The sequence below is a fragment of the Dermacentor andersoni genome, chromosome 1 (assembly GCF_023375885.2).
Source record: "Dermacentor andersoni chromosome 1, qqDerAnde1_hic_scaffold, whole genome shotgun sequence".
NCBI classification, from domain to species: domain Eukaryota; kingdom Metazoa; phylum Arthropoda; class Arachnida; order Ixodida; family Ixodidae; genus Dermacentor; species Dermacentor andersoni.
In genome coordinates this window covers 277,859,368-277,875,989 of record NC_092814.1, presented here as the reverse complement: position 1 = coordinate 277,875,989, position 16,622 = coordinate 277,859,368, and the positions used below count along the sequence as shown (strand labels likewise).

Sequence of the window (16,622 nt, the reverse complement as noted above, 5' to 3'; positions counted from 1 at the left end):
CCGCCCGCCAATGTCAAGAGCAAAATACGAGGCGATCATTTAAAAATTTTCCGGAATTTAACAAAAACGTCGCCTGCGGCAGTGAGTAAAATTTTTGTCCCTAAGCTGTATTATTCAAAGACTAGCACAAGAAATCGAAACACATACTGAATTAATTAACAAAAAACACTCATTCACTTATATAGTTACTTTACGGGACATATTGCAATTTACGAATGGTAGCCGGTGAGCTTGCACTGCGTATCCACTTGAAATGACGCTACAGGATGACACCAGTTTCGAGATATTACTTCCCAAATTGTGGGACAAAGTACATGAGCGTCCCAGTTAATTTTTTGCGTCTGTGCATAAAAGAGCGTTTTGTTTAAAAAGTGGAATAGCAGTGCTTTTTTATGGCGCATTTAATGACGCATATCTCCAAACTGGTGTTATTCTGGAAATTCATTCCAAGTGAATAAGCTTTGCAAGCTCACCGGCTACAATTAGTAAATTGCAATATGTGCCGTAAAGTAAATAATTAAAAAGTTAATTACTGAATTTTCCTAGTTAGCTGAATATGGGCTCCGATTTCTTCTAGTAAGGTCCGCCTCTCCGAATAATCCAGCTCAAGGACTACTATTATGTTATCTGCTACAAGTGATTTCTAAAAATTCCAGGATATTTAAAAATGATCCTCCCGACGATCATCCCTAACGCTCACTGTAGCCTCGTTTATCTTTTTGGCGAGTTGCCTGACTGTAGGCTTTCGGTCTAGCCTCGGTGCGTTACGTGACATGACTTCCTCCACTTCCTATCTTTCTTTCTGACTTTCTCCCTTCCACCTTTAAGGGTAGCAAACCGCATATGTTCCAGCTCTCTTTCCTTTTCCTTTCCACATATCATTTCTCCTACTGTAAAATTATATACGTTTAGCAGTATTCACCCCCGAGAGGCCTTCGAGTGCCCCATTGTAGTAGGTCGAGAGCACAAGCGTGGTGCCTTTGGAACTTTGGAAAGAAGGCGTGCGCGAGGCAAAATTGCTGGAAAGCTCAGGCAGGTCTTCTTTGGATACGCCTATCACTTCCTAGTCGCAAAAGGGGTAAAATGAAACACAGTAAAAGCTGGAACATTCGGAGGCAAGCGACCCGTGAGAAGAGTTCCGCCGGTCGCATGCAGACTGCCGGCGACGTGTTTGAAATTCTTGTAAGAGTATCGATCTGATACCGCAATCCCAGCCGTGGCGGCTGCTCCCAATCGCCTGCGTTGTGCAATCATTTCAGTCGGATTCATTCGTGGTTCCCGAGCGCGGCCCGCTATACGTTCGTGCGCATGAGGTCTACGCGAATATGAAGCCGCACTGAGATAGCCTTATCCTACAATATTTATCGAAGCTCGTTCATGGCGGCCTAAGGTTCGAGTGGCAGCCTGCAGGAAGGTGAGAGAACAGAGCGTGCGAACGCAACACAGTGTCGACGTTTTCGTTCACGGCGGCGAACGCCGATTCAATGCATCACTGCTAACACCTTGCGTGAGCCTTGGCGATCTGGTCGTGCAGTGTCAACCTGCTCCGTGCAGGAGATTCGATCCCCCTCGAGTCGACGCTTGCTCAGCCGGCCAGATAATTTCAGCCCGACAAGCGAGCGAGGCCCGCTTTTATCGGGCCCGCATAAACAACCTGTATGTCATCTTTTATCGTCACGAGAGCGCTGATTTGTACAAAAACACTCGAGGTCAAAAGTGGCAAAACAGGAAATAAACAGGAAACACGAGTGTGATCTCTACTTCCTTAGAAGGCTTTGGGCGCAAGCTAGTTGGTAAGGATCATTCATTTTAAACAGCCCCAAAAAACACACGGACAAGGAAGAGCACAGGACCAGCGCTGACTGCCAACAATACCTTTATTGAAGCCTGCACAGACATGTACTATTCGCAACGGGCTGAAAGAGATAAAGAAAGAAAGGGAAGGCGAGTCATCGTCAATCAACTCCTGCTGCGCATGCGTCAAAAACGTAAAACTATGAAAATGTAAAATACACAAAATAAACACAATCGAAACTCATTAACTTCTAAGGAACTTGTGTTCCTTGTCGCAAATAGCTGTACAAGGGGCGCTTACGCAAGTGGCTCCTAACTCACAAATTGAAAAGGCCTCAAAGATTTCTCTGGCCATCTGATCGCTGTACCTTTTCAGCACACGTGTGTCTTCTAGGCAGTGTGAACAGCCACACTTTGCACACTGAACAGCTAGATTATACTACCAGTCTTAATCTTGAAACTGTACACATAATCACGTAAACGTTCATTAAGGCAGCCTCCAGCTTGCCCTACGTAAGTGCAGCCGCAAGAGGTGGGAACGGCATAAGCTACATTGGTTTTGCAATCTACAGGCTTGGCGGTGCGCCCCTTACTACCACAGTCCAGGCGCTTGCCGGCTATCGTTGAATTTCTTGCACAGCCTTCCCAACTTGTTAGGTGCGGTAAACACCACTTTAACAGCGGCCGGGCTCGCAGCTTTCTTGATGCGGTGGGACACACAATGTACAGTCAACAGCAAAAGGTTACGGGATGCGGTTTCTCCTTCAAATGTGAATTCCTGCACTGTTAAGGCATATCACTTCGTATTTAATGAATCACTGTGTAGGTGGCGAAGGCTACTACATGCTGGAACATTTAATTCGAGGCTTTGTGACCACGCTTCGCGAGAATTCAACTTGGCAAATCCTGCGTGCCGTAAACTTTTGCGGTTGACTGTACATACGCGGTCGCAACAGTCTTGGTTATGTCCTTTACCACTTCGCGCGGTTTCAGAGGGGGAACAAACCTCTTGCATTGCCGAAGTGATGGCAACACAAGAGTGAATTTAGATAAGTCAATAAAACTGCAGGCGTGCCGAAGGTTGAATTGTATTTCTTGATACCATTAGCTCAAGCATCTGAGGCGTCGCCAGAGCTCGCCAAGATCCCGAACTTTGCCAAACTCTGACTTTCCTGCATAGCACCCCTAGTACAATATGTTTAACATGCCCCCGTCTTGTATCGCTCAAAGTTTAACACTTCATTTTCCTTTATGGCAACGTACCGAGTTATGACAAGCATGATGCTTTAGAATTCCTGTACAGAAATATAAGCCGCAAGCGCTAAATTGCCAGATCTACCGTACACATGCAGCGTTATCGCAAGTTAACGCACCCTTATCAATGAGAGAAGCTCAGAATAATTCATTGCGGGAAATTGACGAAGTTCGAAATTACGAAGTTCTCCTATCTGTTAGTTCGTAATGTTACTTCTTTGTTAATGCAGGGCATATTTGGTGTCATGTCGTTGGACATTGCTGCTATAGTCATACGAACTGTAGTGGCGCACTGAGAGATTTGGGAATTCGGGTCCTAAGACCACATTCACAAAACTTCTCTTGCCACGTCAGCCATTGGTCGTCACAGCTATTGACTTCTTATTACTACGATCTCTATCATGTTTGACAGATGCCCCAACGACAACCACTGAGAAATTATGTAACACAAGTTTCGGGATCACGGGCTCTGATTCTCCTTCCAGCCAGTGTACGGACGATTTGGCTCAGAGGATTTCGTAAACATGAATTGAAATCCATAATACGTATAGGAAGTCGAGATTCAGAGAAAATCTCTTCTGTCCGGGAAAAATTATGAAGAAAACAGAAACGAATCTGACTAAGGTAAAGAAATAATTAAAAACATCGTTTCGGCTCCAACACTGTGAACAAGGATCCCTCGTGGGAGCCGAAACGTCAAGCTTTCAATAACTTCTTCACCTTAGTTGGCGTCAGTCCGATTTCCTTCAAGCCCAATATATGTCGCGCGTTTGCGTTCCTCAAATGCAACCGCCTTTGCTACAGTCGAAAAATAATGGTTTCATTTGTTAAATCATTGTTTCATTAGCCTGTGTCCGTATTCACAATGTCCTTTGTACTCGACAAGTGTTCGTAAGAAGGGGCGCTGGTCGCTCGTGACGACGAATGAGATGATCCAGGGGAGTGGCAAATCAAGCGCAGTCTTTATGAAAGAAAGTGGCTTTATGGCTAGTCCACTGAGAGAAGAGAGAGGAAACTCTTCATTAGAAAGCAGAGCGTCTAACCGACGTACATTCGCCTACCAGCTACCCCTCAGGGAATTAGATGAATGGTAAGAAAGACCATAGAAGAAGGTGGGCAGAACAATAGAAAAGGAAATGCGGATGCCAGGGGTATGTGGGAATCGATTATAAGCGAAGCTGCTGCTGCTTCTGCTGCTGCTGATGATTAGTCCCTGCTTGCTTTGATATTTACTGAAATTCCTTAAGTTCTCCTTCTTCATTTCTCCATAGCTCCTCGCTCAATGCACGCTCTGGTACGTATCATTTTGTTCACTTCACATTCTCCTCTACACTCGGCTACTTTTGATGCCGACTTATTACCGTATCTGTGGCTGACTTCTTCAATTTCCGGTTGCTGACTTCCTCACTCCTTTCCTCTTGTTCGGCGTGTCTATTCGGGCAACTACTACACAGTAGCGCATGCCCAATCTTGGAGATCGGCCAACAAGGCTCACATACTCAGTGGCACATGTCCATCATCACATACCAGAGGCGCAAGTTGTATCAAGATAGTAGAAGCCAGCACCCGAAAAGTGGGGGCAAGAGGCAAGAAAAGCTTCGCTTTAAAATAAAGAAGAATTTGCAGGTCTTGTGTGATCTTATTGGCAACGGCAAAATGAGTTCCCTATAGGCGACCATGGCACTGATTACCTGGAAACACTGCGGTGTCTATTGTTCCAGCTTCTTTCTAAGTTCTGCTACTTTGAAAACCATGAATATTATAAGATATTGCCCTGAAAACGGTCGTTTCGATTGTTCCTAAAACGACTACGGTTTTTAAATTATTAACTTCTTGCGTTCGGTAAACACGAGTAAAATTGAAATTTTTTTTTTATCGTCGTCGTCAACGCTGTCGCTAATGTGGTTAAGGCACAGTTAACTATAGTGAAGAATAACAACATCACTGTTTCAATTGAAGTCATAGCGCTGGACTGACACGTACAATAAAGACAACAGGACGAGCGCACGTCCTGTCGTCTTTCTTGTCCGTGTCAGCCCAGCGCTATGACTTCAACTGATGCAACGAACCAACTAGCCCAAAAATCTGCACTCCTGAACATCACTGTTGCATGTAAAATTGGCTCGAATTATCACTTAGTTGAAGTGAAGGATGCCTTAAATATTTCCACCAAAGCGAATCTGAATTGACTTGCACTATAGCTTCTGATGGTAGTCTGCGCTCGTGATGGGAAAAGGTCGCATCTGAGCCGCCAAACTGTCCTGACAAAGAACGGTGAGAGCAAAAGCGAGATACTGAAAGGCGGGCAAAAATGGCACGGGGGATGCGCCGAGGTGTTTTAGCTCATGCAATGCGCACGTGTTGGCTGCTGCCTAACACTGGGCTCCGTAAAAATAGACCGTGCAATCGCTCTTGCCACACTGAGCGTGGATGCTCGCCACTTTCGCTTGGTTGATTTTGCAAATGAAATTTGAGTTGTACTTTGCCTACTTCTATACCTTTTTCGAAATGTGGTGCCCCCCAGTAGACCATTAGACGTGGTCTGATCAAACAATGAGCTAAGCAACCGATGGTGATTTGACGTAAGTATACTGTACCGTTGACCAAATAATTGTACGAGCCATGTTCGCAACGGCCATTTCGCCAGTACACTGCAACAAGTGTCGAACGAGTCGCGTTTGATTAATCCCAAAACAGTTGCGACAGACTTGTCATACACATGCGGACGTGCGGCGCACGCAGAAGCGGCCCCGCCACGCTGGCATTAGCTTCGGCGCACGTTCGACGCCGAGGTTCGAGCCCGGATCCGTGGCAAGAGTGCGCGGCCGAGCCCGGCGGGAGCGCGGAGCGGGAGCGAGCAACTATGGCCGCGCTCCACGGCGCTCTGGGTCGGTCGATCTAGGGATGCTGCAATCGATTCGGGCAGCGCGACGTCCGCGCCGGCGGAATGCAGAAGCGTCCACGGTAAACAACCAGGGGCCGGCCCGAAAATGGTTCATGCGTTGCACGCCTCCGTGAGGTTCTTGGTGCTCTTTGGCGCGGCGTGCTTACACCCGGCGCAAGTGACACCCAAGGGTAAGAAGGCACCCGCTCTCTCGCTCTCGCGTGGCCACTTTATTACCTCAAAACTGGGCCACTCTGGCCACCGTCTCGCGCGGGCAAATCAGATCTTATTGGACGGCTTCAATCTCGCTCTCTTTCTTTCCTGATTGTTATCGCTTTGCGCGTAGGATTAGCGGCTTGTCGTATAGGGCGCGGTAACCACAGATATTCCGACGGCCACTTAACTGGGGCGCACCAGCTACCCGGCTCCGAAATTTGGTCGGTGTAGCCCTCGACGCTCACGCACATCGCGCGCTGATGCGAGTTAAGAGCGTCGCGAGCGTCGTCGTTCGGCCCACGGCTGCCGAGCCTTCGCAACTCACGGAGCCCCGTAAACACAAAATGGACGGCGTTTGCTCGAGTCTGCCATGTTCGAGATTGTTAGAACTTGGCAGACTCTCTCCCTTTTGCACTAAGTACGTCACTTGGGGCTTTTTCGTGACGCAGTGCTCCCAGAGCAGACGACAGTGTGCATAGAGACGGCTATAAGTATGTTGTCAGTATGCTTGATATGAATGAATGACTGCGAGCATGCGCACACAACCTGGCTCGACCGAAACTTATGCTTCTCGCTTCCTTGAAATTTCTTTTCTAAAGACGCAAAGTATAAATTAAATTAACCCCGTCTTTAACTAGCCTTCGCTCAATAACTCACCCTGTATTCACAACGCATCACCTATGCATATAATGGTTTGCAGGAATGCGTCATAGTCACAGCGAACATATTAACAGTGAATGCTGATATGAGCGACATCATTTAACAATGAGGAGCTTTCCGAATTTGACCCATTGTTTTCACTTCTTAACGTGTATGTCCGTATTGGGATAAAAAATGAAGTGAACATTCATTCCTGTTTTTATTTAATGCTCTTTAGTGCCACGAGAACACCACATGTGCACTGCCTCTCACATACACTTTCTTTTAAGTTTACCGAGTGAGACAGCATACATGATTATTAGAAAAATTAGTGTTACGACGCAAGCAAGCGTTCTGCGCAACCAATCTGCGTCTACATGCTCTGTCTTTCCTCTAATAAATTCTCTATCTCTTACCAGTACATACCTTGTATTGCTATATAAAGTTATGTTTAAGTATTCTTTGGCGACGGTGAAGCAGTATTATCTGGGCCGCATATCACAGCGAAGCTGTATATGGCTAGCAATTCGTCTGTCCGTCCGTCTGTCGGTCGCCTGCACGTCGAAAGCTCCTGCAGCGCAACCCCATGCGCATGCGCGAAAAAAGAAATGAAAAAGAGAAAGAGAGGCGCGCGATTAGCCAACACCACCTCGATAACACAAGCCCTGTTTACTCCGGTCCATGAGGTCACGGTACCTGGACCGAAATTTTCTTTGACAAGCCTGGCGCATTGAAAGCTGTGACGTAAAAATCACTATCGCCTACGCAGGAGCACCCAATTAGATTCTATGGCTGTCGGGCCAACGCCTCCTAGATAACACAAGGCCGGTGCACTCCGATTTGTGACATCATGCTACTTGGACCGAAATTTTCATTGCCAAGCCCAGTGTGACGAAGACGATGACGCCAAAACCACCGCGGCTCAATCGGGAGCGTCCCCATTAGATACTATGGCAGTCGGGCAAGGTAGCATGACGTCACGGATCGAAGTGAAAAGGCCTTGTGCTATCTAGGTGGTGTTGATCGGCCTTGTGTTATCTAGGAGGCGTTGGTCGGGCCATGTAACATGACGTCATGGATCGGAGTGAAATGGCCTTATGCTATCTGGGTGGTGTTGGATTAAATGAGCCAGTATTGACGTCGTTGCTGTCCGTCGCAGCCGAACGCGCGCTCAGCAGTTTCTCTCCGGCTCCGAAATGGGTAGGCCACACGTCATACGTACTCCTGAGCAGCAGGCAGCTTTCAATCAGCAATGCCGCGAGCAGGACCGGGAACGAGCTCGTCTACGCCGTCCCAATGTTGCAGCCCGGGCACAAGAACAGGCTCGTGCAGCCGAGCGAAAGCAGCAACTGCGTACTGAGTATCCGGCAGGCCTACCAAGCCACCGTTTAATGAACCGTCGGGATTAACCCAATGATAAACACCGGGGCCGCACGTTTCAGCTTCGCTGGTTAACCAAGTGTACGGAATGCTTAGGCGGTGCTTTTTTTGGTGTGTGCGTGTGTGTGTATGTGTGTGTGTGGCTAGGTTTCCTGACGTACACTGTTTCATCGGTAAACGCTTCAGATTACGCAATGACTGATGCCACTGTTTGTCAGCACAAAAATCCGCACTGCAGGCTAATGTCGACAGGTGGGCTTTAGTTCATGAAGATTATATTCTGGGCAATCAGTGCCAGATGTTTCTGCCGGCGCCCGAGATCCAAATGCAGATGTCACCCGCACAAATCGACTTTTTTACTTGGCGTTCTCGACCGAATTTTAGTGCCTCAGAAAGGCGGCCATGGTAATGTTGAAAAGAATTAGAAATGGGACACTTCACTGGCGGAACGTCGAAAGAACTGCACCGATCTTTGCTCAGAGAGTTTCCGAGCTTAACACGCACGCAGGCTTGAGCTTATCAGAGGAATAGTCTGCTTTCATATTCTTCCCAGGAACGAGACGTAGGTCTAAGCCTTTGAGATTGAACCTTAAAGGTCGTAGTCTTTGTAGTGCAACTATGGCGCTCTGTTTCTGTGCGTCACCTTCGACAACAAGCTGCTATGGCGTCGTGTGGTTGAAGGTGTCGCGACTTCACATCAGAGCAAAGGTTCAACTCATTTTGTCGAACGACGAGAGAAAGTCGCGACAACCATCACATATACATGGTGAAGCTTCGTACTCCTTTGGTAAGAAGCCGGATTCTCTACGAGCTCATATCACCAGCCGTGACGGTGACCATGCAGGAGGTAGCGGGCTCTATTCCCGGCCGCAGCAGACGCTTTTCGATGGGGCGGAATGCAAAAAGAAATTTCGTGTACTTAGATCTAGGCGTACTTTGATGAACCGCAGTTTGTCACAATTATTCCGGAGACCCCCACTACGGCGTCTCTCATATCCCTAGTGTTGCTTTGCGCTCTTAAAAAGAAGGTCGTAGTAAATACCCAGTGCGACACCATTAGCTACCTTAGTATAACGGCATTTGGTAACGATAAAGTTAGTAACATAACTGATATAAACAAGGTAGTCACTGCTACTAATGGGTCTCGGCTACCAAGTCCAAATGCATTTCGCACCACCTGTTACAAAGATTCTCACCTCTGCTGCATATATCGGACCAGCTATGGTATATTCCACAGTGGCTCCAATATATGTTTTATAGAATAGAAACGTTTAATCATATATATATCTTTGCCAATGCCTCCGCCCCGTTCTCAGACTAAACGCTCCACGCAACAGCCGTGTCACATCAGGGAGGAGCTTTGCGCCGATCCTAACTATCTTGCATGCCTAATCATGCGAACGACAATTAAAATTGGAATCGGATATCTCGGAGCACAGACACGCTAGAAGAATTCGTCCAACTGCGTTAGAGGCTGTCGCGTTTCTACTGTGTAGAAACGCGACTGCCTCTAACTTTTCAATACAAACATACCCACTTACTGCTGTCGACAAAAAGTTAATTAGCCAATTTTAGTTAATTGGGCTGCTGACAGCGAAAATTATCATCTCACTTTGTGTCTACGTGGCCACGTAACTTACTTGCACAGGTGGTCTTCGCGTGCCTCCCAGTGTCAAATATTAAGAAAACCATAAAGCTTCATTTTGAACACCTTGTATATATGCATCATCAGTTTATTTTATGTCCACTGCAAGACGAAGGCCTCTCCCTACGATATCCAGTTACCCCCGTCCTGCGTCAACCAATTCCAACTAGCACCCGCTAATTTCCTAATTTCATCGCTCCACCTAGCCTTCCTCTACTGCGCTTCCCTTGTCTTAGTACCCATTCTGTAACCCTAATGGTCCAGCGGTTGTCTAGCCTGCGCATTACATGACCTGCCCAGCCCAGTGCCATTTCTTATCTTAATGTAAATTACAATATCAGCTATACCCGTTTGCTCTCTGATCCAAACAGCTCTCTTTGTGTCTTTTAACGTTATGCCTAGCATTATTTGTTCCATCGCTCTTTGAGCGGTCCTTAACTTGTTCTCAAGCTTCTTTGTCAGTCTCCAAGTCTCTGCCCGATATGTAAGCACCGGTAAAATGCACTGTTTGTACACCTTCCTTTTCGATGATAATGGTAAGCTTCCAGTCAGGAGCTGACAATGTATGCAGTATGCGATCCAACCCATTTTATTCTTCTAAGAATTTCCTTCTCATGATCAGGGTTCCCTGTGGTTAATTGATCTAGGTAACTGTACTCCTTCACGGACTCTAGAGGCTGACTGGCCATCCTGAACTCTTGTTCCCTCGCCCAGTTATTCATAATTATCTTTGTCTTCTGCATCTTAATCTTCAAACCAATTCTTACACTCTCTCTGTTAAGGTACTCAATCATTTGTTGTAACTCGTCTGCAGTGTTGCTGAACAAAACAATGTCATCGGCAAACCGAAGGTTGATAAGGTACTCGCCGTCGATCCTTACTCCTAAGCCTTCCAAGTTTAATAGCTTGAACACTTCTTCCAAGCACGCAGTAAATAACATTGGAGAGATTGTGTCTACTTTTCTGACTCCTTTCTTTATAGGTACCTTCATACTTTTCTTGTGTAGAATTAAGGTAGCTGTGGAATCTTTGTAGATATTTTTCATAATATTTACGTAAGCGGTCTGTACTACTTGATTACGTAATGCCTCTATGACTGCTGGTATCTCTACAGAATCAAATGCCTTTTTGTAATCTATGAAAGCCATATAGAGAGGCTGATTGTACTCTGCGGATTTCTCGATTACCTGATTGATGACATGGACGTGATACATTGTAGAGTTTCGCTTCCTGAAACGTGCCTGTTCCCTAGGTTGACTAAAGTCCAATGTTGATCTTATTCTATTGGAGATTATCTTAGTGAATATTTTTTTTAAATACTGGGTGGAAGCTAATGGGCCTATAATTTTTCAATTATTTAACGTCTCCCTTTTTGTGAATTAGTATAATGTCTGCATTCTTCCAGTTTTCTGGGACCCTTGCAGTCGATAAAAACTTCGTATAGAGAGCCGCCAGCTTTCCAAGCATTATGTCTCTTCCATCTTTGATCAAATCGACTGTTATTCCATCTCCCTCTGCCGTTCTTCCCCGTTTCATGTCTTGCAAGGCCCTTCTGACCCCGTCGCTATTTATAGGAGGAGTCTCTGCAACCTGTTCATTAATGCTTCGAATGGAGGTATCGTGGCTCCTCTGGGTACTGTACAGGTCAGTATAGAATTCTTCCACTGCTTTTACTATACCTTCCAGATTGCTGATGATATTACCCTGCTTATCTTCCAGTGCATATATCTTGGTTTGTCCTATGCTAAGTTTCCTTCTCACTGATTTCAGGCTGCGTCCATTTTTTACGGCTTCTTCAGTCTTTCTCACGTTATAATTTCGAATATAAGTTATTTTCGCCTTGTTTAGCAGTTTTGACAGTTCCGCGAATTCTATCTTATCTATTAAGTTGGACACTTTCATTCTTTGTCGTTTCTTGGTTAGGTCCTTTGTTACTTGGGAGAGCTTGCCTATTGGTTGCCTTGGTGCCTTGCCTCCCACTTCAAGTGTTGTCTCTGAAGCCAACCTATATATATATACATAGTGGTGAAATTGAAAGCTGCGAAAGCAGGCGCTCAAACGGTTGTCAGTTTTAGCCGAAGGCGAAGCTTTGAAAGCGTTGCACTGAAGGCGTCTGAAGTTTATGCTTGACGTCTCACCGCGGTGTGGTATGCACACGGCTGCTCAGCACGAACTCTAATATGTGCGTGTGTGTGCGCGCACAACGCTGACGCGCGCAGTGGAAGCCTGAACGCTGTCCGGCCGGCTCCGGCAAATCCGACTGAGCGGAGCGCGACTAGTGTCGTCCACTTTGGTTTCGTCATTCTAGGAACAAAACGTACCGCGCTTCTCTGGAGACCTTCTAATTCTCCACGCGCAGGCCGCGCATGCGTCGTCAATAGGGGGACAGCACGACAACGGCGGCGGCGCAAATGCGCATCGAGCGTTAGCGCAATTGCTATTGCAATGACCAGTGAACCTCGTTTTACTGAACTTGTTCCAATTGCCGCAATCGCCCGGCCGCTGCTGTCGCACATCTCTCTCCACGTCGGCCTGCTGTTTGAAGTCAGGCGGCGTAAAAGACACTATTTGCCGCATTATTTCACGGCTGCTGCACTAAATTTGGTTAATAGTCCGTCACTAGGAATCGCCTATAGATAACGTGAGTTGGAACAGTTTGGCGGCTGTCATGATCAGAGAAGTTGTACAATGGAACGCGAACCCTGCTCTTGCTGTACTGCCTTTGTGCTAACTCTAACTCCAACCGTCTGTTACTATTTTCCACGCAGGTTCGCTTCTTTCTATACTATCTTTAAGAGGATACTAAAGAGAAAAAAAAAATACGTGAGCTGTTTAGCAAGTTTACCTTGTGAAACACACAAGAAAAGGTCGCAAAAATGAAAGACTGCTGGTGACACTGCCGTGGAGTTACCGCACCAGCCCATCGTGGCGTCATGGATTTTCACCTTGTTTGTTCGGGCGTAGTTAATTTTTTATCGACAAGGACAGACGACATTGTGTTCTAAAGCGGCCAAGGATTGGACTTCGCAAGTTTAATGAACATTTACGAAGCTAAAACGGCGCAAGTGCTAAATGATACTTTGAAAACCCTGACGTCGGACTCCCGGGCTGGCGCTGTGGCTTCGGCGTGATATGAATAAAAGAGAAAAAAAAAACTTTGACCTCCGTTTTCTATAATAACCAACCTATATTACCGCTAAATTTGCGAAAAGACAATTTTGAAAGAATATTCCTCATCACTTTAAGCTAGCTTAGTGCTTGTCGTTAGTATCCCTTTAAAACTGAAAGAATTAGACTGAGTAACTACACAGTTATTCACAATTATTCACCTCTATACGGTACTTTGGCATTATAACAGAAAGAAAGAAAAAGGAAGACGAAGTGCTTCTCTTGCGGAACACAGCCGCATCCAACTTGCTCAACATAGAAAAGAAGTTAGTGCTTTAGTGACTCTTGACATCGCAAAAGCTTATGACAGCGTTGAGTACTCTCTACTGCTGGACAGATTACAGTCCTACAATTTTCCTAGATATACAACGGCATGGATTTTCGAATTTCTAAGAAACAGAAAATTTCATTGTTTTCAAAACGGTTTTTCTTCAAGGCAGTTCGATCAGACAAGATAGGTGCCCCAGGGGGCTGTTCTGTCTCCTGTGCTATTTAACCTATTGATGAGTTCAGTTCCGCTGCACCAGGATGTAAATCTGTATATCTATGCCGATGACATTGCATTTTTCGCGACTGCTAGAGACATCAATTCCCTTCACCTGTCTTTGCAAACGTACCTCTGTACTCTACAAACGTGGCTTCACGATCTGCATCTATCTCTTATAACGTGAACAAAAGTGCAGTCCTTGTTTTTCAGTTTTCCGGGCCGTTACAGTTATCATTAGTATAAGAACAAAGAACCATTCCTCAGGTAGAGTCAATTAAATACTTGGGTATCATATATGACGGAAAACTTAACTGGCGTTCTCACATAGAGAATATTGGAACGAAGGGGACACGAGCCGTAAGTCTACTACGTAGAATTAGTAACCGACGTTCTGGTATGCGAAGTGACACACTAATTATGATTTAACGTATGTATATACGACCGATTCTAGAATTTGGCTGTGTTTTATTCTCTGGAAGTGCAAAATATAAATTAAGGCCCCTTATTCTGTTAGAAAGAGAAGCTCTTCGACTATGTTTAGGTCTCCCTAAATTCGTTGCTAATAATGTATTATACCAGGAAGCGCGCCTACCTACTCTTCACACGCGATTCCGCATGCTTACGGTTCAAACCTACTTAATAGCTTATGAATCTTCGCTTCGACGGGGACAATATGCATTCATTAGTGAACCAAATCCATTATTTGAGAACACGTGGTAACGGTTGCATACCCCACAAGTTGTATTTGTGCAACCACAATTAACACCTTTAAATGTTAGCCTTAGAGAAATAATTCCGCTTCATAGCTCTACAGGATCGCTCAAAATTGAATTTGCAGACATTTTTCCTAACAATGCAAAAATTTCTGCCCACAACATATTTGAATGACCGTTTACAAGAATATTTGGCCCGTTTCAAAATAAATGTAATAGCGACTGATGCTTCTTCGTGTGAAGAGAAGGCAGGCGTGGGTATCTACTCACCATCCCTCGATTGGTCTTTTTCACTTCGCCTACCAGATTACACATAAATTTTTCATGCCGAACTTCTGGCAATAGTTCTTGCCTTGAGGAAATTACCCGTTGATACTACAAGAGTTATTATCGTCACAGATTCTCTATATGTATGCAGCGCACTTACTGCGTCTACAAAATCGACAACATTGAACACGTTTTATTCATTAACTCCGCCTCAATTAAGTTTAGTTCATATGGTATGGGTCCCAGGCCACTGAGACATTCATATTAATGAAATAGCCGATTCCTTGGCCCGAGCTTCTTTAGCAGGCCCTGTGCTATCTGTGCTGCCGGCAACGGCGCACGTCACTGCAGCCAGATATAGACAATTTTCTTTGAGCGAAGACAAAAAAGCCCTGTCATTAGCAAAATGTACAGATTTTTCGCACCTAAATTATTCTTGGAACCGGAAATGGTGTCCTAACCGGAAATTCGAAGTTTCATTTACTAGGCTGCGTTGCCGTATTCCAACACTTAATTTTCCTTGCCCAGGTGTGGTCTGGTGGTATCCCCTCTATGCTACCTCTGCAATGAACCGGAATCTATAGATTATTTTTTATTATCTTGTCGGCGATTTTCTGTTCATCGAAAACTATGTCTAGAAATCCCACTTCAAAATTTAGGATTGCCTTTAAACAGCACTACTATTCTCTCCCTTGGAGCAACAGTATTGGGATACAGCCACAGGAACGTATGCCTAGCCATTTATAATTTTCTATGTGGCACAAAAAGAATGCCTTGTTAATAGTTCTTAGTTTCCACAATTGATTTACTTCTACTTCAGTCTACGAAATTCAAAAATATAAAAGCACAAATACACAGTTTAAATCCTTCTAGTATTGTTATTCAAAAATTTAGCTTACCCAAGTTTAAGTATATGTTTTTTTAAAATTATTATTCTTTTTTTTTAGTATTCCCATCAACGCAAGGTTTACTATAGTATTGATCACTAGTTTTACTCATGTATTCACAGTTTATTTTTCATCTTGGATTATATTGTACTGAAGGCACTGGGCAGTGGGCATGGTGCTGGTGTGCTGGTGCAAGAGAAGACGACGAGAAGTGCTCGCTTCCCCGTTACGATATAGCGCCGACCTGTTTACGCCTAGCGCTACAACCTATATCTAGTTACCCTTCTGCTAGGCGAACACCCCCATTGCATTTGGTGGAGGTGCTGGGTTTCTCTTCGACATCCTGGAACTCCGCAGCCGAACGCTACCACCAGCTGTTGCAATGGATGAACCGGGACCGTCCCAGGCTGCTGCTCCCGTGCCCCCCGCCATCGTCTGTTCTGGCGTCATCCGGCAGCGCGATCCGGCTATATTTAGCGGCACAGACGACCACGACGTGGAAGACTGGCTCGCCGAATATGACCGTGTAAGCGCCTATAATAAGTGGGACGACCGCCCCAAGCTCACAAATGTCATATTTTACTTGACTGACGTGGCAAACCTATGGTTCCGCAATCATGAAGCCGATTTTACCACCTGGTCGGCTTTCACGGCAACTTTGGCAGAGGTCTTCAGCCGTCCCGCCATTCGCCGGCTTCGCGCTGAGCAGCGCTTGCGTGGTCGAGTTCAACGCCAGGAGGAGACCTTCACTAGTTATATTGAAGACGTGCTCTCGCTATGCAAGCGCGTCAACTCATCTATGGACGAAGCTGACAAGATTAAGCACGTCATGAAAGGCATCGATGACCAAGCCTTCCAGATGCTCGTCGCGAAGAGTCCGCGGACGATTGCCGCGGTCGTACAGCTCTGTCAGCACTACGACGAGCTGCGCAAGCAGCGTGCATCAACGCGCGCTGCTCAGCAGGACACCACGGATCTATCTCCGTTGGATTTCGGCCGCGACGCTGCCGATATCTCTGCCTTAATGCCGGAGATAAAGCAGTTCATCCGTCAGGAAGTGGCACGCCAACTCTCTCTGGCGAACAGCACACCCGAGCCGTCGACAACCTTGGCTCCCTCGCTTCGCCACGTCATTCAGACCCAAGTTGCCGCGGCGCTGCCATCTGCCCCTCCTCCGCAGCCTGCAGCTGGACCGCTCACTTACGCTGACGTTGTTGCCCGGCCTTACGCTCCTCCGGCTCCTGATGCCTACCGGGCCACTGGCACCTTCCATGTGCCGCCGCCACCT

The 16,622-nt window shown here is 46.1% G+C and overlaps 1 protein-coding gene across 1 annotated transcript in view; it reads left to right on the top strand.

Moving 5' to 3' along the window:
* The first annotated feature begins 5,961 nt into the window (after positions 1-5,961).
* Positions 5,962-16,622, top strand: part of LOC126548316 (locomotion-related protein Hikaru genki-like) — a 103,502-nt gene continuing 92,841 nt past the window's right edge. The window contains exon 1 of the mRNA XM_050196462.3: positions 5,962-6,123. Within this exon, the coding sequence (XP_050052419.2) occupies positions 6,039-6,123 (85 nt within the window). The 5' untranslated portion in view covers positions 5,962-6,038. The remainder of the gene's footprint in view (positions 6,124-16,622) is intronic.